This window comes from Alexandromys fortis, unplaced genomic scaffold (genome assembly GCF_014885135.2).
Source record: "Alexandromys fortis isolate MF-2015 unplaced genomic scaffold, M_Fortis_MF-2015_v1.1 scaffold_66, whole genome shotgun sequence".
NCBI classification, from domain to species: domain Eukaryota; kingdom Metazoa; phylum Chordata; class Mammalia; order Rodentia; family Cricetidae; genus Alexandromys; species Alexandromys fortis.
In genome coordinates, this window is record NW_026067950.1 from 1528563 (window position 1) to 1551657 (window position 23095).

At 41.6% G+C, this 23095-nt stretch overlaps 1 protein-coding gene across 2 annotated transcripts in view; it reads right to left on the minus strand.

Annotated features, from left to right (window-relative positions):
• The window catches only part of Pcca (propionyl-CoA carboxylase subunit alpha), a 272275-nt gene that overhangs the window by 219293 nt on the left and 29887 nt on the right, over positions 1-23095 (minus strand). For both annotated transcript variants that reach the window (XM_050150358.1, XM_050150359.1), the window contains exons 3-6: positions 21056-21103; positions 20891-20959; positions 6847-6960; positions 4685-4738 (exon numbers count right to left, since the gene is read on the minus strand). In XM_050150358.1, coding sequence (XP_050006315.1) covers positions 4685-4738; positions 6847-6960; positions 20891-20959; positions 21056-21103 — 285 coding nt within the window. The remainder of the gene's footprint in view (positions 1-4684; positions 4739-6846; positions 6961-20890; positions 20960-21055; positions 21104-23095) is intronic.

Genomic DNA, 23095 nt, shown 5'->3' on the forward strand with positions numbered 1-23095 from the left:
ATGGTGTCTCTGCTCCAGCAGAGCTGTCGGGTCTCTCCGGGAGCAGAGCAGAGTCTGACCTCACTTCCTCTTCCGCCCAGAATTCTATTCTGTTTACTCCTCCCATCTATGTTCTAAGCTGAGGCCAAGCAGTTGGTTTATTATAACTTAACCAATGAAATCAACAGATTGATATATGACACTCCCACATCAATTGGGTTTGAGTCCATACTTAGGATTAAAGCTACAGTCTCATCAGTGTTCTGCCACAGGGATGTTATATCCCTATGTAGGTATAGGAATACACACCTGTATGTATTGGGAAATTGAACTATTGTGTGCCCTCATTTTTTTATTTTATGACATTTACATGTGTGTGTGTGTTTGGAGGCAGGCATGCTATCACACGCTTATGGAGGTCAGAGGACAACTGGAAGGAGCTTCTCTCTTTCCACTATGTGGATCCCATTAGACTTGGCAACCCGTGTGTTATCCATTAGGCCATCATGCCAGGCATTCATTGTATGACTGATCTCATTATGTGGCCCTGGCCTAGAACTCTCCACGTACACCAGGCTGGCCTCAAATTCAAAGAGACACACTGGCCTCTGCCAACCAAGTGCTAGGATCCAAAGCATATACCAGTGTGCTCAACAACCTTATAGTACCTACAACAAATATGTATCATGTGTTCAGAAAACACTGGAGCAGTTCGGTTATACATATTACATAAAACATATTAAATTGAAAAACACAAATGTTTATTCTATTAAAAAATACATTGGTCTTTGACAATAAACAAAAAATGAAAATCTCCATATCTGATTAAATTTCAAACACAGTATCAAGTTAAAAATACAGAGATTAGGGTCTGAGGGTATAGCTCATCAATAGAGTACATGCCTGATGTGCACAAGGCCCTGGATTCCATCCGCAGCACACACACCCATACACTATCATACACACATATCACATGCACATACACATAAATACCCAGATTAAGAATCTGTTAGTCTTTCTCAACAAAAATTGTCACCAATGTGACAATCCATCACAGTGGCACTGGAAGACAGCCAATTTCTAAGTATATAAAAAAATCATCACACAAACAATGTTCCCACAATACAACATAACCTATAAGCAATTCCCTTTGTGCTGTTTCTATGACGCTCACCAAAAGGACAAGATATTCATTTTCTAAATAATTTATTTTTATTTTATGTGCATTAGTGTTTTGCCTATATGCATGTCTATGTGAGGATGTCAGATCTTGGAGCTACAGACAATTCTTAGCTGCCATACGGGTGGCTGGGATTGAACCTGGGTCCTCTGAAAGAACAGTCAGTGCCCTTAACCACTGAGCCATCTCTCCAGACCCAGGACTAGATATTCTTTCAAAAATCATCTTTGTAGGCAGAGTTGAGAGTTGCCAGTCAGATACAGAGCGAGCAGGAGAGGGAACGCGCGGTGCTAATAAAGGTACTGCCACATGGCAGAGCGTAAATAAGGAATATAGGTTAAAATGTAAGAGCTAATTAGTAAAAAGCCTTAGCTATTGGCCAAGCATTTACAATTAATATAAGCCTCAGAGTGGTTACTTGGTACTGGGCAGCCGAGACAGGAAACTTCTGCCTACACATCTTAAATGGTAAGCTTTGATGGGACCATATTTTATGTTAGGGAAATTATATGCCAGATATGAATCTTGTCCTGATGCACATAAAAAAGGAAGAGGGCTCCTTAATTATGAGCTACAAATTTTCAAAGCAAAGAAAATACCAAGTCTTTGGGGTCCAAACCCATCTTTCTATGGTGAGAAGAACCGTAGCAGCAGTGGAGTGGAGCCTGTCGGAGTCTAGAGGAAAAATTGTGCTGCAGAGGGCAAAGCTAGAGAAGCAACCCAAGGAGGAGTTCAAAAGGTCATGAGTGAATCCCAGATAAGTGGATATTGGGTTATTTATACGGTTGGAGTTTGATTTTGCTTGCTTCAGATTGTGACAGTGCCCTAGTTCTTCCCTCTTGAAGAAAGCAATTTTGATTTTTAAAGGAGCCCACAGCTGAAAGACTTAAACTTTTAAAAGAGGTTGGAATTTTAAAGAGACGGAGACTTTAATAAGTGTGAATTGATAAAGACTGTGGGATTTTAAAAAATTATTTATGATTTTAATGTGAGATCTTGGGGATGAATAAGAAAGGAAGGGATATGGCACAGTAGTGATGTGTTTGTGTGTCAGGTTGACCAGAAGTTGGTTGTCCTGGCTGGTTTGTGTGTCACCTTGCCACAAACTAGAGTCACCAGAGGAAGGAGCCTCAGCTGAGAAAATGTCTAAATGAGACCCAGCTGTAAGGTATTTTCTCATTTAGTGATCAATGGAGAAGGCCCAGCCCATGGCGAGTGCTTGTTCCTGAGTGCTGTGGGGTATTTGTACACTGTGTAATGGTGCATTGCTGTGATTGGTGCAATAAAAAGGCGAATGGCCAATAGCTAGGTAGGACTTCCAGACAGAGAGAGAGAGAGAGAGGAAGAGGAGAAAGAATATAGCTGCACGGATTTCCCCAGAGACTCTGAAGAAGCTGGACATACAGTACAGAACAGAGGTTAAAGAGCCATGTGGCAGAATGTGAGTTAGTATAGACAGGTTGCATTATAAGAGTTAGCTGGAAGAAAGTCTAAGCTAAGGCCAAGCTTTCATAATTAATAATAAATCTCCGAGTCATTATTTATGAGCTGACGGGTCAAGAAAGTCTGACCAGAAAGCTTGCTACACCTGGGTTCTATAAGAAGGTGGGGCTGCGCAAGCCCTGGGAAGCAGGCCAGTAAGCAGCATCCTCCATGGCCTCTGCATCAGCTCCTGCCTCCAGGATCCTGCCCTGTTTGTGTTCCTGTCCTGACTTCCTTCAGCGATAAACCCCAGTGCTGAAGTGTGAGCCTGATAAACCCTTTCCTCCCAACTTGCTTTGTCGTCATAGTGTTTGATCACAGCAATGGAAACATTGACTAGAACAATGACCATCACACTGGCGATCACAGCAATGGAAACTAACTAGGACAATGGCCATCACACTGGCGATCACAGCAATGGAAACATTCGCTAGGACAATGGCCATCACACCTGCCATATCATTTAACTTTACTGAGTTCAAGCATTCATCTATGCCTGGAATTTCCAACTTCTAAAAGGGCTATATGACATGTATTTTGGGGCTGGGCAGGCCACTAATCTCTGTTGTTCGGGGACAAAAGCAGCCAGAGACAAATATATAAGTGAATGGGCATGAGTGGGTTTGAATAAAACTTTATTTATAAAAAGCAGGATGCTGCGAGGCAGTGGTGGCACATGCCTTTAGTCTCAGCACTTGGGAGGCAGAGGCAGGTAGATCTCTGTGAGTTCGAGGTCAGCCTGGTCTACAAGAGCTAGTTCCAGGACAGGCTCTAAAGCTACAGAGAAACCCGGTCTTGAAAACCCAGAAAAAAAAATGAAAAAGAAAAAAAAAACAAGTCTGCTGGATACTATGGGCCTGTAGGCTGAAGGTGGATGCCCCGACGGTACAAAATAACTTTGGGTGACTGTACAGGCAGCAAGATATCTCTGTCATTTTTAGAGTTTTGGAAGTTGATTATTTCTTGTTTACTTAGGTAATATTATATCCTTTGGAGTCTTTGATGGAATTGAAGAATAGACAGATAGTTATAGTTTTCCTTTGTTATGATAAAAGATAAAATATAAATATTGTAATTGTAATTCTTGCTTGATAACTGTTTTGTTATATGTAATTTTTCTATGTTAAAGTTAAAGCATTCCTTTAAAAAAAAAAGAAAAAGGGAAATGGTTTAGGAGGTCCTTCTGTATTTGTGTTGCTTTCATTGGTTAAATAAAGAAACTGCCTTGGCCTTTTGTTAGGGCAGAAACTTAGTAGGCAAAGACGAAATTGGATGCTGGGAAGAAGAGCAGAGTCAGGCAGATGCCCGAGATGGAATCTGGTTAGACTCATGCCGGTAAGCCACAGTCAAGTGGCGATACACGTTAATAAAGATGGGTTAAACTAATATGTGAGAGTTAGCCAATAAGAGGCTAGAGATAATGGGCCAGGCAGTAATTTAATTAATACAGTTTCTGTGTGGTTATTTCAGGTATAAGCTAGCCAGGCGGTGGGACGCAGCCTGCTCTTCTTACTACAGGAGCCAGAGTCATCAGAGGATAAGGCACACAGTATGGGTTTCAGTGAACAAATCTGGGTCTTCTGCAACAATGGCATACGCTCTTAACCACTGGGTCTTCTCTCCAGTCCCACATTTAAAATCTGAAATTTTTAATTTTAAAATTCAAAGGTCAAATAAAGTAACAAATTGATTGAAATAAGTGACTTTAATTCTACTTTTTTTTTTTTTTTCTTTTTTTTTTTGAGACACAGTTTCTCTGTGTAGCCCTGGCTGTCCTGCAACTCACAATAGACAGACCGGTCTTGAACTCACAGAGATCCACCTGCCTCTGCCTCCCGAGTGCTGGGACTAAATGTGTGCACCATCACCGCCCGGCTCTTTTCTTTTAATTACTATCAGGACCTAGATTACAGAATGAAAACATTCACTTGTAACAATTATCAAAGAGTCAGTACATCAATCAGAATTCTATAGTTCAGGAGTCCATATCTCTACACTGCTTTCTGAAATAGGGCAATCATTTCTGTCTTGTTATAGACTTACCAAACTCCTTGCAAACTCTTTGTTTTCTGACAGGAATCCGTAACCTGGGTGTACCTTAGGAATGAAAAGAAAAGGTTCTTGTAACATTATCATGTTGTAAATCTGCCTGAGCCACAGGATATTCAGGATTCTGCATGGCTGAAGGTGACTTCCTCACAGACTGGTTCTATTGCACTTTTCCTTTGTTCTCTCTGTGTCTCTGTCCTGCCCGGCTGCATTTGTCTACGCTATCCAGAAACTCACTTGACTTTTCCTGCGCCTGGTCCACAGGCTTCGAGAACTTCACAAGGGTGAGTGGGTCACAGAGTTATGATCTACAAACTGTGGACAAAATAGATGAAAACCTCCACAACGGTGGTTCTCCAGAGCCTGATGTGGGAGTGTCATATCAATCTGTTGATTTCATTGGCTGAGCAATAAAGAAACTGCTTGGCCCTGATAGGTTAAAGCATTGGTGGGAGGAGTAAACAGAATAGGATGCTGGGCGGAAGAGGAAGTGAGGTCAGACTCTGCGCTGCTTCCAGAGGGACCGGACAGCAGCCATGCTCTGCTCTCCCAGGCAGCTGCAACCCACAATGGACTTAGGCTAGAATCTTCCCAGTAAGCGCACCTTGAGGTGCTTACACACATCATTAGAAATGGGCTAGTCCAGGTGCGAGATTAGCCTGTAAGGGCTAGAGTTCATGGGCCAAGCAGTTCTTAAATGAATACAGTTTCTGTGTTGTTATTTTGGGCATGAGCTAGCCAAGCGGCCAGGGTGTTGGGGACGCAGCCGCTTCCTATTTCAACAAGAGCCCACATTTGTCAGGTACGGTGGCACTCGGGAAACAGAGGCCAGCATAGTCTACACAGTGAGTTCTAGGACAGCCAGGGTTATGTAGAGAGACCCTGCCTGAATGAATGAATGATGAGCCCAAGCTCTAAGGCACACAGTATGCCTTATTCCCAATAGCAGGAGGTGTTCTAACACTCCCAGAGCCTCTGTCAACTGCACTCAAATGGAGGTCTGCTTCAACTTCTACTTTATTTTTTCTTTTGGTATCTATTCTTCCCTCACTCCGAGTGTGGCCATCACCGTTCCTCTGTGCGTTCTCCCCACAGGCAACAGCGTACACTCTAACCCGCCATCTCTTTCACTCTTCTTCACAGCCAGCCCCAAGCCACACCAGCAGTCAGCGCTGGAGCAATCCCTAGTAAAATACTTCTGCTGAAAGGAAGGTTGGGTTCCTGAGGAGCCAGAGTCTGAGCCTGAAACCGGGACAGATCTGACGCTTGAGAACCAAGCGGCGTGGGACAGAGTGACTTACACACTGCCCAATAGGAAGAGATCTTCACTCCATCACTCCATTTGAATAGAGAATGCCGTGTTCTGACAAGCAAGAATTAAGACATCACAAGTTTTACTTCTGTTAAGTGCTAGACGCTGTAAGCATCCTCAATATGGAGGCGTAGAACAGGGCTTTGTTTAAGCATTTCTTTCTATAGAAACGAGCAGAGCCAGGAGATGGCTGCTTCCATCCAGCTGTGGCAATAACTCTGTTTTAATATTAAATGTATAGTTGGTCCTCTGGTTAAAAACAAAAATTACTATAGCTGATGTCAGAAATTAGTTTTTTCCTTGGATTCCTCTCCCTCCGACCGAAATTGGGGAGGGGAAAGGATTTACCAGTGTAAGTGATTAGCATTTTGTGGACAGTAACAAACTGAGATAATTAGCAAATACACTGGTTTATTTCTAGCAATGCAAATGAGTGTGGACAATTTTTAAATGACTAAATTGAAATTTAAACATTCTTTTCAGAACAGGAAATTGGGATCTTTGGGGGTTTCTTGTTTTTGTTTTTAATGCTCTTATTACACTGAAAGGGTTAATGCTCAGAACTAATTGGGATTTCTTTCTTGCTGGCAAATGTGGAACTGAACTGAAGCCGCTCCCTGGTGTGAGAGCTGAGCCCCGCAGCCACCTGCAGCCACAGCCACCAGCACTGCCAGATGCTGCGAAGCCTTTGATTTCCAGGAGTGAATCCGGCCACATTTAACGCAGGAGACACAAACTACTGCAACAGCATCTCAGTCACTCTCTGGTGTTCTCCAACACACACTCCAGCTCTGCGCTCGCTGCATAGGAAACAGCTGCGGAAGGCAGGTTCATTCAGACTCACAGCTTGGGCCCTGGTTTTCCTAATGGCTTCCATGATGGCATCCATGTTGAGGTAGCTTTTACTGGTGGGAGCTGGGCCAACACAGACAGCCTCGTCCGCCATTTTCACATGAACCTAAGGAGACAAATCCTGCGTTAGCAGATGCTCTGTAGAAAGAATTACAACCACCCATAAGCAGACGCAAACACAGTTATGCATGGAAGTGAATTTCTTCGCAAATATCCGCTAAAATAACAACACCGCTACAAAAAGGCTCGGGTCTGTATTAGCTGTGACTCCATTAATTCCGCATGCCTCACCCACTGTCTGAGCAAACAATTTCTGTGATACACCTCCCTCCCCTCCTCGGTTCATCCATGCATAAATCTGATATCAAAAACTACCTCACTACATGGAACAGAGAAGCCCCATATTCTAATAGCAGGCAGGCACATTCATGCCCAGGTCTGGGCAAGCTCCCCAGGAAGTGGGGTAATTAGAGGCGCTGAATGGAGGGCCACGATGAGTGTCCCTGCACAGCATCAGGTCGGCACCAGGCTCAAATTAAAGCCCAGAACTAAAGAGTTCAATATCATAACATGTGAACCAGAAAATTCTGAGAAGCATTTAAATACCCTCACATTCGAGCTTTGTCCATTTTACATTTAGACCTAAAAAAAAAATGACGTGTGTAGTAAGAGCTCAGGCCACTCAAATTCAGGCATGAGCTTTCCACCTTTAAGACAACTCACGCTACAGAATTTTAGTCCATGTTTTTGCTGAGAGACTAGGTAGGCGGTCAACAGTGAAAGGTAAACTGCTTAATCTCAAAATAAATCTATTCTCTTTTCATTGAACATACTATGCTTTCAAACTAGAATCTTCTGATAATCTTACAGCTTAAGAAATTCACCATCAGAGTATAATCATCTTGAAAGGCAGATACAACTGGGTATAAACGTTTATGATCCACTTCTTCACTGAGAGAGAAGGAGGAGGATCTACAGGGGAAAACACTCGGGTGCCTCTAAGTCGTAATCCTTAGTTCTGAACTCATTTGTAAAAACTACTTTTTGAGATGAGATCTGAAAACTTACAAAGCTGCCTTTTAAAAAGATCAGAATTCAATTCAGTAAAATTTTCCAATTAAGTAAAAAATATCATTGCATATTAAATGGTAAATGATAACCGGCTCAAGGAGGTTACAGATCAGTATCTTAATGCAAAACACTCAACCACAAACTACAAGGAAAGGTAGCCTTGCTTGAAAGGGGCTTCTACGTATTCCTTCATTTAAGCAGGCTCTCTCCCTTTGCTTATCGCTGTTTGTTCTCACCCTCTTGTTTCTCTACTGCTCTCGGACCATTTCAGATCCTGAGATTATCAACTTTGTTGTTGTCATTAAGGCTGTGCCTTTTGTTTGTTTTTTGTAAAGGAAAAATACTTACTGATCCTTTAGAAAGAACGCGTTAGCCAACTGAGGGTAGCTGCTGAAGTTAAACACGCACTTACTACTTTATATGACATATTTCTCTCATCACGCACTGAGTCTTTCCTGGGCATTCATGCTGGATGACCCTCCTTTAATCTGAACTCTCACAAATACAGGCACTGAATCACACTTGACCTAAGAACCTCATTTTAATGTCTTCACCAGCTACGTTCTTATGACGTGTATCCCTTCTACAAATCTTGATATACAAGAGAAAGACTGTGTCTTAAATTCTCTTTTAAGTCTCCTAATACGTTATGTGCTAAAAGTTCAGAATGGGAATAAATTGAATAACCTGAATTATTAAATGGTAAAGCTATTGTCTTTGAAGGAAAAAAGGAAATGCCACAACAGGACTGAAAGAAGAAAGGAAAAGAAGGGGCTGGGGATATTCCTCCCTTAATGACAGATCCCCAGTGACAGGAAGACCTCCCCCCAGGTCCCACCTCTGAAAAGTTTCTACACCCTTAGAACAGTTCCAAGTGGATGAACCCTTCTCACCAGTTCCTTTGAGAACACTTCCAGTCCAAGCCATAGCAACAGCTGACATACAGAACATCCTAGCTTAACTTCTTATAAACTAGGGAGTGTTGGTTCTTCTCCCTCCTGGTTTCAGGGCTAATCTAAGCTCTGGTGTCTGCCACTATCAAGTATCAAAGGAGGGGGAAAAAAGGCTCATCCTACATACAACAAACCTGGGAAAACATCCAAATTCAGAATCAGAATGAGGGTCTCTACTGAATCTGCATTGCTTTTACAAAACTGTGAAATCAAAGTGTGTAAGACAACTATGAGACGCCCAGGGCCATCTACACACGGAACCTTACAAGTGGTTTGTGTAGTTTTGAAACCGAATCCCCTTACTGCTCAGAAAGCATTCCAGCTGAGCCATATCAGTACAGCCTCGGGATCTAGAACACTTAATTACAACAGTTCGTGGAAGATGCTTGCCTAGATTTAATTATAAAGGCTCTTTTATTCGATACCTAATATCCATTTGGGGAATAGGGCATAGGCTGAGAATCACTCTATGATTGACTGACAGAAGAACTCAACACTCAGTTGTCAACAGAATAAAATACTGTCAATACTGTTTTACCCCAACTTAACATTTCCTTCTAGACACATGAGGTTCTTGCTTTTAGAAAGCCTGTGCACAGAGACACGCTCTCCTGCCCCAGCTCCTCTGAGGACTCAGCACAGACACAGCTCTCCTGCCCCAGCTCCTCTAAACTCTTCATTCAGATAAAGCATCAGATGCAAGTCTGCCATAACTATCTCCAGACAACTATACTTCCCCTTTGCTGCTCCAGTCAGGCATCCACTATGGGGCCACAGAGAAGCAGCATGGATAGGCAGAAAGGGAACTGAGCAACTGGAGACCAGGAGAGTCCAGTCCAAAGGGGCAAAGCACACACACTAGCCTTCAGAAAGTCTTGTGAGTAATTTCATTACAAGTGTAATTCCAAATGCACAACTTTTACAAACTGATCTTTGATACTGAGAAAAACACAATCGCGTGATTGGCCATTTTCTCTGGTCTTCACAGACTTGCATACAATGTAGCATGAAAGAGGGCTGGCACAGTGAGCTCACACCTGAAAAGCTTCTGCTTCAAACACACAGCAACAAATGAAGTCTACAGAAAGCAGGATGGCGGATGAGCAGAAGTAAATGGCAAATGAAGTCAAAATAAGAAAATCACATAACAATGAGCAAAGCTAACCAACTATAAGCAGCTTCTTCAGAAGCAGGAAATGCCAAAGGCGAGCGGCAGGTCCCTTAGAATGGGGAAGGAGCAACAGGCTAAGGTGGAGCTGCCCACTATTTCGGCTCCAACAGCGATTGGAGTCAAAAAGCAGAAGCAATTTTTGTGACTGTTTGTCACATGTGTCCACAACCATGATCTTAAGCTCCAGGCCCAGATCTGCAGAGCACAACACCAACTGCCGCCACTAGGGCACTGCTTCTCGGAGAACTGAGTATGTTGTTTCGTTAACCATCTGGGGGGGGGGGGGGGGGGGGAGGGGCAAGGGACAGAGCAAGGATGAGAGAAAAACCAGGAAAGGGGAAAGCAAAGAACAGGAAGCAAGAGGTGGGGAGGTGATGAAAGGGGGTGTTTTAAACCTTCACTACAAATAAAGCCCAGAGACCAAAATTCCAGACCACACTGCAGACTAAGAAAACCACTAAGAAATTCAGCAACAAATAATAAGACTAAGAAATTCAGCAACAAATAAAAGAGTCCAAAAGAAACTAATTTTGCCAGTCTGGCAAACTTTCAAACACATTAAATTTTCATGAGTAAAAGTATAAACATCCTGTTATTTCTATACATCTTTCCAGATTGTCATGTTAACTTTTTACTTTGATACTGAAACTGCTGGATTTCCTGACATCCAAGCATCCCTGTTAATATTCATTGCCCATTGCTTAGTGCACAAAGCCCTCGGCAGAGGCCAGCAGGCTGGCTCCCCTCCTGAAGGATAGACCATGCCCTGGCCTCTGTCAAGGCTAGCCCACCCAACTCCATGACCTGTGACTCAAAACTCCTACTTCTTGCTTTTCTTTTCTCCTCTGCCACAAAGCCTCCGTAAAGGAACCTCTGTGGTTATACGAGGCAGTCAGATAGCCCAAAATGATCTTCCAGTCTCAGAACTCGTGGCCCAGAAGTTTATGTGCCTCTGTGCCACACAGGTAATACGGTGCAATGGTGACTTGGAGCATAAATGTACCCCAGGACCCACATGACAGAAAGAAAGAAATTACTCCCCCAAGTTGTCCTCTGACCTACACATACACACACACACACTCTCTCTCTCTTTCTCTCAAAAAAAAAAAACCATAAAATTAAAATGCTTAAATAATCATAGTTAAGAATTGAACATCTTTAGGACTCCCTACATCTACCAGGCCTTTCTTCCTTGACAAGCCTTATTAGGGTCAAACAACGTTTACTAGTGAATGAGGTTTTAAACACCTCACAAAGAAAGTGACAACTAAACGAAGAGACATGACTAGATGATAAAACATTTCAGCAGAAGGACCTGATCATTAATAAGCAATGAGAAACCAAAGACAGAGTAGTGATCATCATCTTAGGTCCTCTATTTTTTGTTTCCGCAATAGCAAGCAAATATCAGAAACCTGGCAGTTCCATCTGGGTCGTTCCGATTTGAAATAGTTTCCAAGCATCCGAGTAGAGATGCTGGACAAGCAACAGAGAACTGAAGGCATAGCTGGGGAGTGGGGCGCTTCTTTCACATGTGCCAGGCCCTGGGTCTGGTCCCTCGCACAAAAGGGATCGGGGAAGCAGAGAAGTGTCCCATAAATATAGCACAATAGTTACATCTTCTTACCTTACACATCTCTCCTGCTGGAGAACACCATGAGAGCAAAAAACAGGTCCTTCCTGGTCACTCTTCACACTCAGCCCCAAAAATACACTAATTAAAAAACCTAACCCTCAAGGGTCAGTGATGGCATGAACCTTAATCCCAGCACTCAGGAGGCAGGGGCAGGTTCAAGGCTACCCTGATTCACAGATCAAGTTCCAGGACAGGCAGAGATGCACAGAGAAACCCTGTCTCAGAGAGAAAAAAACAACCCTCAAAATAATGAGCTGTACTTTCTTTGTAAGGAGGAAGGGACTTTTCAGATAGTATTGAACGCAGTGGGCTAGACTGGAAAGAGGGGGTCACTGAAAAGCAACAAGGAGTCTGAAAGTAGCTCCACAGCTTACCAAGTGGATAGTCCTTGGCAGCTCATTGCATCTCTGCAGTACTGGACCCAAACTAAATCCAATGCACTGCATAATTCTGTGCATTTCTATCTAGCACACTACAGACACCAAGTGATAAACATAGTATTGAATTCCTATTGTCAACCTAATCACATTAATAAACATCTTTGGGTGCATCTGTGAGGAAAAACCACCTTGGCAGAAGGAAGACAGCTGGATGTGAGTGACACCATCCCATGGACTGAATAGAAAGAGAAAAAGCCCTCTGAGAACTGACATTCCCCTTTCTCAGTTTTCCAATTGGTAGCAGGAAGGAAGGAAGGAAGGAAGGAAGGAAGGAAGGAAGGAAGGAAGGAAGGAAGGAAGGAAGGAAGGAAGGAAGGAAGGGAAAGAGAAAAAAGCCACTCCCACTAACATGCTGCCCACTCTATGATGGACTGTATCTGTCTGAACTGTGAGCCAAGATGAAACCTTCTTCTCTGAAGTTGTCTTTGGCCAGAAACTTGGACGCAGGACTGACGAAGGAAGCATACACAGCATACACACAATGATACTGAAACAGACTGCCGCCACATACACACTGCCCTACAAACACGGGAGCATCACGGCAAAGACACGCTGTGCTTTCTAATATTGGAGTGCTTTTTCCAGTCCTCCTTAAATAGATACTCAGAGAAAAATGAATCCATGATTCAGTACTACTTCACATCACAAGGTATAACAACATTAAAATAAGTATGTTTATTTTAACTATGTCATTCAAATTCACTGTGTGTGTATATTTCTAGGGATCAAACTCAGGGTGTCTTGTTCTAGTTAGGAAACCCAACCACTGAGTCGCATCCCAGCTCCCACTTCTTTTGACCTGCAGAAAGTGCTTTTGGAAATCTGCCTTTTATAATAATGGGAGGGTTTGTCCCAAGACCTTCTTAACTTTTTATTAACAAGAATTTCTGCTGCTAAAGCATTGGTATAGCAAACAGAAGAGCAAGGCTGGTGCCCTGCTGGGCTATGGAGTCGCAACTTTGCTGTTCGGGTTATAGGATAATAACAGGAATAATAATTTTGTCCTTTTATATATACTGAAAATTTAGGAACGAACGAGTAAAATGTTGTAAGTCTCTCTTTGGGGTTTTGTTTATTTAAAATCTGGTGAGCTCAGGACACGTTGCTCTCCCTCCAAGAGCATTTGCTGAGCATTTGTGAAGCCTTGGGTTCAGCTTCCAGCACGAGAAAGAAGAGACGCTGAAATGTTCTGTGAGATGACCAGGTACGTAAATATATAAACACATCTAATAATCCATATGTGAAGATATTAACACCAAGGTTCTTCTCCTGCCCAACTCCTGAATAAAGTCACAGCCCTTCTTCACCCGATGACTGGCTGGCCCTTCACGCCAGGGGGTTTAAGCCATCAACCATCTAAGCTGCTGTGCTGGGTTGTGACAATTTAGTCTGCTAAGCTCACGGCTCCCAAGGGAGAGAGTTGGTTGCAAGTTTGACTTCTGTTGCTGCTGACCACTATCTATGGACTTTAATAACCACAGCCCACAGGATAACACTTTGTTTGCCATAATGTGGCCTTAATTACATTAATAAATAAAGGACACAGTTTGGTACAAAGTTTTATTAAATTTGCCAGTGTTGAAAATTTTTGAAAGATTGTGTGTTCATCTGTACAGCGTCACTATAAATTTGTCTACAGATAGATACCATTTGCTTATGGACTTACACTGCATTTCAATTTATTTTCTAAAGGAGCTCAATTTATTAGCTCCATTTCCTCAAAATCTGTACATTTCTAACTGATAGTTTCACGACAGATGTCTCTATGCATGCTGGGCACAGAATGGGTTTACCTGGCATAAAGAGACCACCCACCACAGCAAAGGGGGCCCACCCCCCATCTGACGCTAGAGTGTTTTCATGGCTGAAAAAAATTACTGCTTTGATTTTTCCATAGCTTCGTGTATTAAATATTAATTGCTCTCTGAAATGCTTGAATCATTTTTCATCTTGAAAAATAAAGGCATGTGAATTTTAGTTTTGAACCCAAGTCATTTATGCAGTAGCAAATAAGCCAAAGTACTCATGATGAATCTAAGAGGCTAAGCAACAAAAACAACAAACAAACAAAACACCATCATAAGAGCCGGGCGGTGGTGGCGCTCACCTTTAATCCTAGCACTCGGGAGGCAGAGGCAGGCGGATCTCTGTGAGTTCGAGGCCCGCCTGGTCTACAAGAGCTAGTTCCAGGACAGGAACCAAAAGCTACAGAGAAACCCTGTCTCGAAAAATCCCAAAAACAAACAAACAAAAAAACAAAAAAACCCACCATCTTAAAAAGAAAAAAAAACAGAAGAGAAGGCTAAGCTAATTCTTAAAGGACTCCGAAATTAGAGATGTACTCTAGCACATTAAAGGGAGGGGCGGCTACTTTAAAATGCAACCCACAAAGCCAACACAATTGACACAATTCTCTATTTTTATATGCACAAAGCAAATTGAGGTTATTTTGTTGAAAAATAAGAGAGTGATAGCTGAATTCAGCTCACATACATAGTGAATTCAGCAATAATTGTATTTTTTAAATACACAACCTGACAGGCACTATGGTAGATAATAATGAATCAGCATGGGAGCCATTTAATATACTTCTTGATTAACTCATTGCCTGTCCGGTTCGCACAGACATGCTTACATGTCATAATCGTCATAATTCCCATCACCCCCACCGCTAACCCTCCAGCACCTTGATTAGTGCGCAGCTCCCAGACGGGCCATTGCTAATGCTGCAACTCTCTTCCGACTCCTGCCACTGTCCTGCAGGATCTCCAATTAAACAGAATGCCTCTGATGAGCCGTATTAATATGAACAAATTCCTGCCAGGGATCCCATCCTATTCCATTTTGCCCCGAAATGTAGAGGAAGTAATTTAGCTAAGCCAAGATAATCAAAACATTTAAAATTGAGAGAGTATAATGTTTCTGCAGAATAAGTTTTTCTAAAGACAATAATAGCAGAAAAGAAAAAAAATGTCTAAACATTTCAAATGCATTCTTCTCATGATTAGTTCTTTATTGAAAGGTCTAGTGTTTCAAATTTGCATAAGTATATACAGTATATTCCTGATCTTAAAAGGAGACTAATGGCTAAGTTTTATGAGAAAAGTGAACAACAAGTTTTTAAGCAACTATGCCATTTAAAAATCCCTTGATTCACTAGACCCAGAGGTCCTAGACTGTAATAGTCCCAGCTACTCGGAATGCTGAGGTTGAAGGAACACTTCAGCCCAGAAGCTCAAACACAATAAAACCTCATTCCAAAGTCCTTACTGCCACCCCCTACCAGAAAATTGTTAACAGCCTTCTGACTGATTACCTAAGTGCAAGAACTAAACTAAGTTGATTGAACCAAAGCCTTCCCTCCGTGCGCAGCACTAGAGCAGCTTCCAGGGGCTTTCGGATGCAAACTCTTCACTGAAGGATGTCAATTATAAACATCTGTTTAATACCAATAAATACTCAGAATAATCTTTGGGCCTAAACATTAGGAAGTGTTATGACCTACAAAGTCCAACTGGAAAACATGGATCACAATGGCCAATATCTTAACATATCATTAGTAGTCGAGGCAACTGAAGAATGTATTTCTTACAGGGCTGGCAAAATAATCCAGTAAGTAAAGAGACTTGATACCAGTTCTGATGCCCAGAGTTCAATTCCTACTCCCCACAGGGCAGTGGGAGAAAAGACTCTGCAAGGCATCCTCTGATCACACACCTAACATGGTGCTTGCACCAGGACTGGAGAGATGGCTCAGCTGTTAAGCATTGGCTTCTCTTCCAAAGAAGCTGGGCTCAATTCCCAGCAACCACAAAATGGCACTATTGTCTGTATGATTCAAGTCTCAGGAGCTCCAATACCTTTTTGTGGCCCTTGTGGACACCAAGCATACACATGGTGCAAACATACATGTAGGCAAAACAATCATAAATTAATTGAATGTAATAATAATAAAAAGAATATGCTACTTAACTGTATCACCTTAGGAATAATACTGGTAGCTCCCAAGCCTGAAATTCTAGCTACTAGAGAGGCTGAGGCAGGAAATTCTGTGAGTGTCAAGGTTTTCTTGAACAACAGATGAGTTCAAGAAAAAGAAAAAACTCTAACTCTTGTCCAGTTTGAAATGATAAGAAATATTCTGAAATCATCTATAAAGGGGGAAAATGATTGTAACTGTTACATTTCAATTATATTAATCTTGGTAGATACCTAAAGTAAAACTAGAGATGAGCTAAACCAAGATATAGATATATTACTTCATAATGATATATATTTAAAGAAATGAAAAAAAAAAAGAAGCTATTCCAACAACTTCCTCGAATGGTAAGTGTTCCCCTCAGGTCTCCTACACCACAGCCTACATTAATGTATTCCAGTTCCATTTACCTGATCATTACCCTCTGGTTTGTTCAGCTGGAACCAGCATACACTAATTACTCGGGCATCACGATGTCCTATTTGTCCTCCGGTCCTCCCCAGCCAGCAGGGGAGTATTATCAAGGGTGGGCACAAAGAGTGATGACTCCCTCACTGCACTGTCAATCACCCCAGAGTACTCCCAGGAAACACCACTCCATCTCATTACGGAATCCTAAGGCTGAAACTCAAGCACCACCAGGAATCACACTTTAAACAGCAGGCTGCTTGGGTAAGATGTGAGTCACCACGAATAGTTTCCTGATTTTAGGGTCCTGTTTCAAAGCTATAAATATCAGATATTGCTCATTTAAATTCAGCATGACTGTACACAAAGCAATAAAATGGGAGTATAGAAAAAATACGGCCAAGGGTTGAAGCACAGAATCATTTTCCTTGTTGAAATGAAGAGTCTTCCCCTTTTAAATTTAACCTTGATTAAATCTTTTTGTTTAAAAAAATTAATTTCTAACTTTAGTGGTTTAATAAAAATATTTTATTCCTTTATGTGAAAAAATATTTTTGATCTTTTTACTTAAAATACAAGAATGAATGGAAGCTACCTGAAAGCATTTGGAACAGAAATATAATCATCTCTAAACGGTCTCCACACTTCTCACCTAACTAAGGAAACTACTAGTCATTAAAACAATTAAAAAGTTCTGATCCCTTAGTTCATATCTTCTCTGAACTACCTAAAATCACAGTAAACTAGAAACTAACAGTGCTGACATGTTCCTTCCTTGCCTTGTAAGTAAGCAAATTAGTGATGAAGCCCTCATTAGCACTTCTCTCAAAATACCAAAGTAGCCTCTGCTAAGAGCTTTTTAGTGTTTATGCAGACCTGTCTCCTCTAGTGCTAACGTGAGGCCCTAGCTTACTCCGGCTGTAGAATGTGTTCTCCCTGTCAGCTTTCCTAGGACCCTGCTAGGACAGCAGTTCTCAACCTGTGGGCCAAGATCCCTTTGGGGGTCAAAAAACCCTTTTACAGGGTCACCTAAGACCATCTGAAGACACAGATATTTACATTAAAATTCATAACTAAAGCTAAATTCTAGTTTTGAGGTAGCAACAGAAATACATTTATGGTGGCATCACAGCATGAGGAACTAACTGTATCAGAGGGCGGCTGTGTTAGGAAGGTTAAGAACCATGGCTCCAGGCCATCCTTCCTCCCATATTAATGCTCTGTTCAATTTCAAAACAAAAATACTGTGTTCACTAGGGTTTAAAATAAAAAAACATACAAAATAACTTAGAAATGATTAGCATCTAAAATATTCAGTTTTCTGATATAAAATCTGGAAGTCCTCCTCATTTAGGTCTTAAAACTTTGATGTTGAGTTCAGATCACAGTTTGCAGACTAGAAACTCAAGCTTGTTTTGCCTTCATTGTCCACCACTCTACAGCTCTTGTCTTAGTATGTCACCTAGCATGTCTGAAATGCTATTAAGTTGTCATATTAAGGTCTTGAGAATGAGATGACCAACCTCAAGAGATGCATCAGAAAGGTCCCCAGCCCTTCCACATGTGAGGGCACAGCTAAAAACCTTCATCTCTTTGAGGGCAATTCCTAAAAATCAGGAAGGAGACCCACACCAACGGCCAAACTTTCCAGGTCCCTTACCTTGACTTTCTAATCTCTACAATTACAAAGCTAATTTTCTATTGTGTATAAGCCAGCTCATTTATGGTACTGTGTTGCTGCCGTTTAAACAGAATAATCAAGCAAGAAAAAAAAACAAGACTCAAACATCTAGAAAATGGAGCTATTACCACACCCCTCACGGAAATAAAACACTAACAAATACCATAACAACTTCATACCAATGAACTACAAAACAGACGAAGTGGACAGATTCCTAGACCCAAACAAATTCAAATATTGACTAAAAAATAACAACAGAGCATCGGCAGTCAAAGAACAAATACCCACAGAGAAGCCAGATCCAGGCCTCATAGATGAATCATACAAACACTTAAAGAGTGCCAACGCTTTACAGAAGACTTTTCAATCCATGAGGCCAAGATAACCAATTTTTTGTTTTATTTTGTTTTGTTTTTGTTTTTCAAGTTCTCTGTATAGTTCCTGGCTGTCCTGGAACTCACTCTGCAGACCAGGCTGACCTTGAACTCACAGAGCTCCACCTGCCTCTGTCTTCCAAATGCAAGAATTAAAGGGGTACTTCACCCCACCCTCCCTACTAAGATATTTTAATACTGACCAAAGATAGAAAAACTACAAAGCAGTGTCCTCCAAACTAACAGACAGTCAACTCAAGGATGTTTCCAGTTAGCTTCTGCCTCACAAAGAAAGCAAGAGAATTTATATAATTCAGATGATAGGTGTTTGGCTAGCAGGCCATGAACACGCAATGAACTTGGAATTGGGGCACATGCCTATAATCTCAACACTTGGGTGTTGGAGACAAGAGAATCAGAAGTACAGGTTATCTTCAATTACAGAGTCTGAGTACAACCTAGGCTACATGAGATGTTGTAACGAGAGAGAGAAGAGAGAGAGAGAGAGAGAGAGAGAGAGAGAGAGAGAGAGAGAGAGAGAGAGAGAGAATTTTGAAGAATATATTGAGCATGGAAGGAGCTAGCTCAGTAATTAAGAGCACTTGCTGCTCTTGCGGAGAACCAAGGTTCAGTTCCCAGCACCCACATCACAGGTCACACCCATCTATAACTCCAGTTCCCGGAATTCTGATGCCATCTACTGTCATGTAGGGGTGATGTGGGATGTCCTTCTGTATATGCCTTGCTTTTATTGGCTAATGAATAAAGTTGTTTTGGCCTATGGCAGGGCAGAATATAGCCAGGCTGGAAGGGATAGAAAGAGAGAGTAGGCGGAGTCAGGGAGACACCAGGTAACTGCCAAAGGAAAAGGACCTTAGGAACCTTAGGAACCTTACTGGTAGGCCACAGCCTTGTGGCTATACACAGATTGATAGAAATGGGTTAATTTAAGATGTAAGCACTAGCTAGGAATATATTAGAGTCATTATTCAAAGAGTGTTGTAATTAATACAGTTTCTATGTGATTATTCAGGTCTGTAAGGCGGGGAAAAGAACAAGCAGTCTCTGCCTACATAGAAGCATTGCGCAAACATACATGCAAGCAAATACTAATATATATAAAATAAAATCTTTAAAAAATAATAAAGTAGCAGTTCTCACATCATCTCATTATTACCACATGAGAAATGAAAATTATTACTACTGAAATCATCAAGTTTTAAAAAATTAGCAAGGAATAAGGATCAATTTTTTTCAAATCAAATTATATATACAAAACCAATTTAACTGCTTTTTATTAGAAGATATTTTGAACATAACCATCAAATAAATTATGCAGCTAACATTTATTTTCAGCAAATTAGTTTGCAATTCTTTCATCTAGATTTTTGAAAGGGAAGTTACAATAAGACAGAATGAGTAACAGTTTCGAATAGAACACATTTTAAAACCACTACACTTTAAAGGATCTTTCTACTAAGTTCATTACTAAACTACAAAAGTGACATTATCAAAAATAGAGCAAAAGGACAAAAACCAGTGACTTAAAAGGACAGCTACTAGCCGGGCGATGGTGGCTCACGCCTTTAATCCCAGCACTCGGGAGGCAGAGGCAGGCGGATCTCTGTGAGTTGGAGGCCAGCCTGGTCTACAGAGCTAGTTCCAGGACAGGCTCCAAAGCCACAGAGAAACCCTGTCTCAAAAAAACCAAAAAAAAAAAAAAAAAAAAAAAAAAAGACAGCTACTCACATCTCAGTCCACGAAGTTCTAACACTCTGCCCTCTTTTCCCATGGGATTTCTTCCTACTCATAGTTCACTGCTGCTAGAAAAGGCCTGCTGTGTTAAAGACGCCACCTAAAATCAGACACCATCCACCGCTTTACGCCATACCTCCTTTTGTTCAGATCCAATTAGCATCGGCCTATCTCTCATTTATCAAACTTTCTGCTGAATGCATTAGTGCCTTTAGGAAAGATTAGACAACGGCAGCATTCCCTCAGCGATCCTGAACTATGCTGGGAGATGTTCATAAGGGGCACTGTGCAAACAGCCCATCCATCTGCCAACTTCTTGTGCTTGGTTTTAATCTATTTGCTGACCAGCAGTAAGCCTGGCCACCTTGGTCTGCAGCTTGAGGGGGCAGGGACAGTTAAGACATTATAATACTTCCATTGTGTTTGTGTTGACCGTGAACAACTAAATAGTTTTTAAAATCAAATACACCTTTTGCAAGTGAAGGAAAAATAAAGCAGATATCCTTTCATTTCTAGCCTGATGGAACCAAATTAAGTCCTGCCTGAAACTAAGTAAAAATATACTCACAGAACTGGCGTCAACATCACTGTGAATGGCAACTGTCTTGATGCCCATCTTCTTGCAAGTTTTAATAACCTATTCAAAACACATCATAAGTTAACCGAGATCTATATGCAAAGGGGCTTTAATCCATTTCAGAGAAAAATAAAAAATAATTCAAATTTTACTCACCCTACATGCAATTTCTCCTCTGTTAGCAATGAGAATTTTATCAAAAGTCTGACAAGAGACAAAAAAGAAAATTGTTACTCTTACTTTTAAAAAAAAAAAGATTTTCCCACAATTAACAATAAATGTATGTTTCTAGTAAACAATTACTCTCTAGAGTAATATTAAATACTATAAATAATATGTTCATTTACAACCAGAAATCAATTAAATTCATCTGATGCTGACTGAGTTTTCTGTCCCACCAGGTCCCACAGCCGTTCAGTTCCAAATAATCACACAGAGGTCTACATTAATTATAAACTGATTGGCCTATCAGTTCAGGCTTCTTATTAACTCTTATAACTTATATTAGCCCATAATACTTGTCTGTGTTAGCAACATGGCTTGGTACCTTTTTCGGCGAGGCAGTCACATCTTGCTTCCTCTGTATCTGAATGATAACTGCAGACTGAATCTTTTCTCTTCCCAGAATTCTCATTGCCCTGCCTCTACTTCCTGCCCTGTCACCCTGCCTCTACTTCCTGCCTGGTCGCCCCGCCTATACTTCCTGCCTGGCTACTGGCCAATCAGCATTTCTTTAAAATACAAGTGACAGGGTACAGACCATTGTCCCACAGCAATCTGGTAGGCTCTGGCCCGATAATAACTTGGTTAAAGCATCAATTGACTAGTTAAAATTATTTAAATAATCAAACTATACTGGTTGCCACAGAGAAACATGCCTACTATATTACAAAGTTCTGGATTCAACTCTCAGCACTTGCTGTTTTTACACAGGACCCAGCCTCAATTCTCAGCACCCACATGATAGCTCCCAACCATCCATAACTCCAGTGCCAAGGGACCCAACACCCTTTTCTGACCTCCTTGGGCACCAGGCACAAGGTACACATACACACATGCACGTAAACACTCACACACATAAAATAAAAATAAAATAGAGTGTATTCTTGTATCTTAGGAAAGACACTGTTTTAGCCTACATTTGGAAAGCCTAAAATCTCCAAACTGGAAAAACTTCATAAGTCTTGATTTAACACACACAGCTTAGTCTCCTAGGCAGCCTGAGACCATCCTTGCTGCTGAACTGGTAAACTCTTAACTTAATGAAACCTGAGCCAGTCTTGATCACAGAATCCACTCACCCAGGCCTCATGTTGTGAGGTCATCTACCTTTCGTTGTTCAAACGGTCACAATAAATTCCCGTTAAACAGTACGTATTTCCTAAGAAATGTGGTGCACTTGAAACAGTCAAGTTTCAACCAGCATTGCACAGACTGTACCTGGGAGAAGTGTCGGATGACTGCTGTTAGTTACCGGCTAAGCAACCGTTGGCACTAATATGCAGTATAAAGTACTATCAAATCATAAAGACACAGTAAAAGTCCCTCTTACTTCCTGTTCCACAGTGACTCTCAGTCAGTCTGGAGCTGCCCAGGATGGAAACCAACAATTCCGCATGTTCTCCTACCCTGGATTCCCAGGAAGCAGAGCAGAGATCACGGAAGCATCTACCATAGAAGCCTGAAGGTACGCGCACGCTCAAAGAGGGTTAGCGCTAGTGACTGCTATTGAAGGGGTTAAACTCTCCCTCCCTCACAATTGAATTTAGGTTTCAGGTCTCTGAGAAGGGTAAAACAAGTGTGTCTCCCAACAGAGGGATGTTTATCCACACTGCCCTTCCATTCTGGGTCTAGGGAGAGAAACACAGAAAGCCTAAGCCAGCCTCACAGTGTCTCAAGGACAAATCCAGCAGCCCCCTTCTGAGTCATGTCCAGACTTGCCCAAGCTTGTGCAAGCATGTCTCAAAATGATAAAGACTAAAGCTCAACCAATTAAAAATATACTAATGAACTGCTGCTGGCTTAACTCACTACGTATGAGATGACCTGACTGTCCCTCGCTGTGTCTGAAAGGAGCCTGCACACTCATCTCAGGGTCGGCACCATTTTGCACAGGTGAACAGCCCTGCAAATGCTGGAATATTAACAAACGCCCTTTGCTTTTACATACTATTTGAGTCTGGGGTCTCCTTCAGC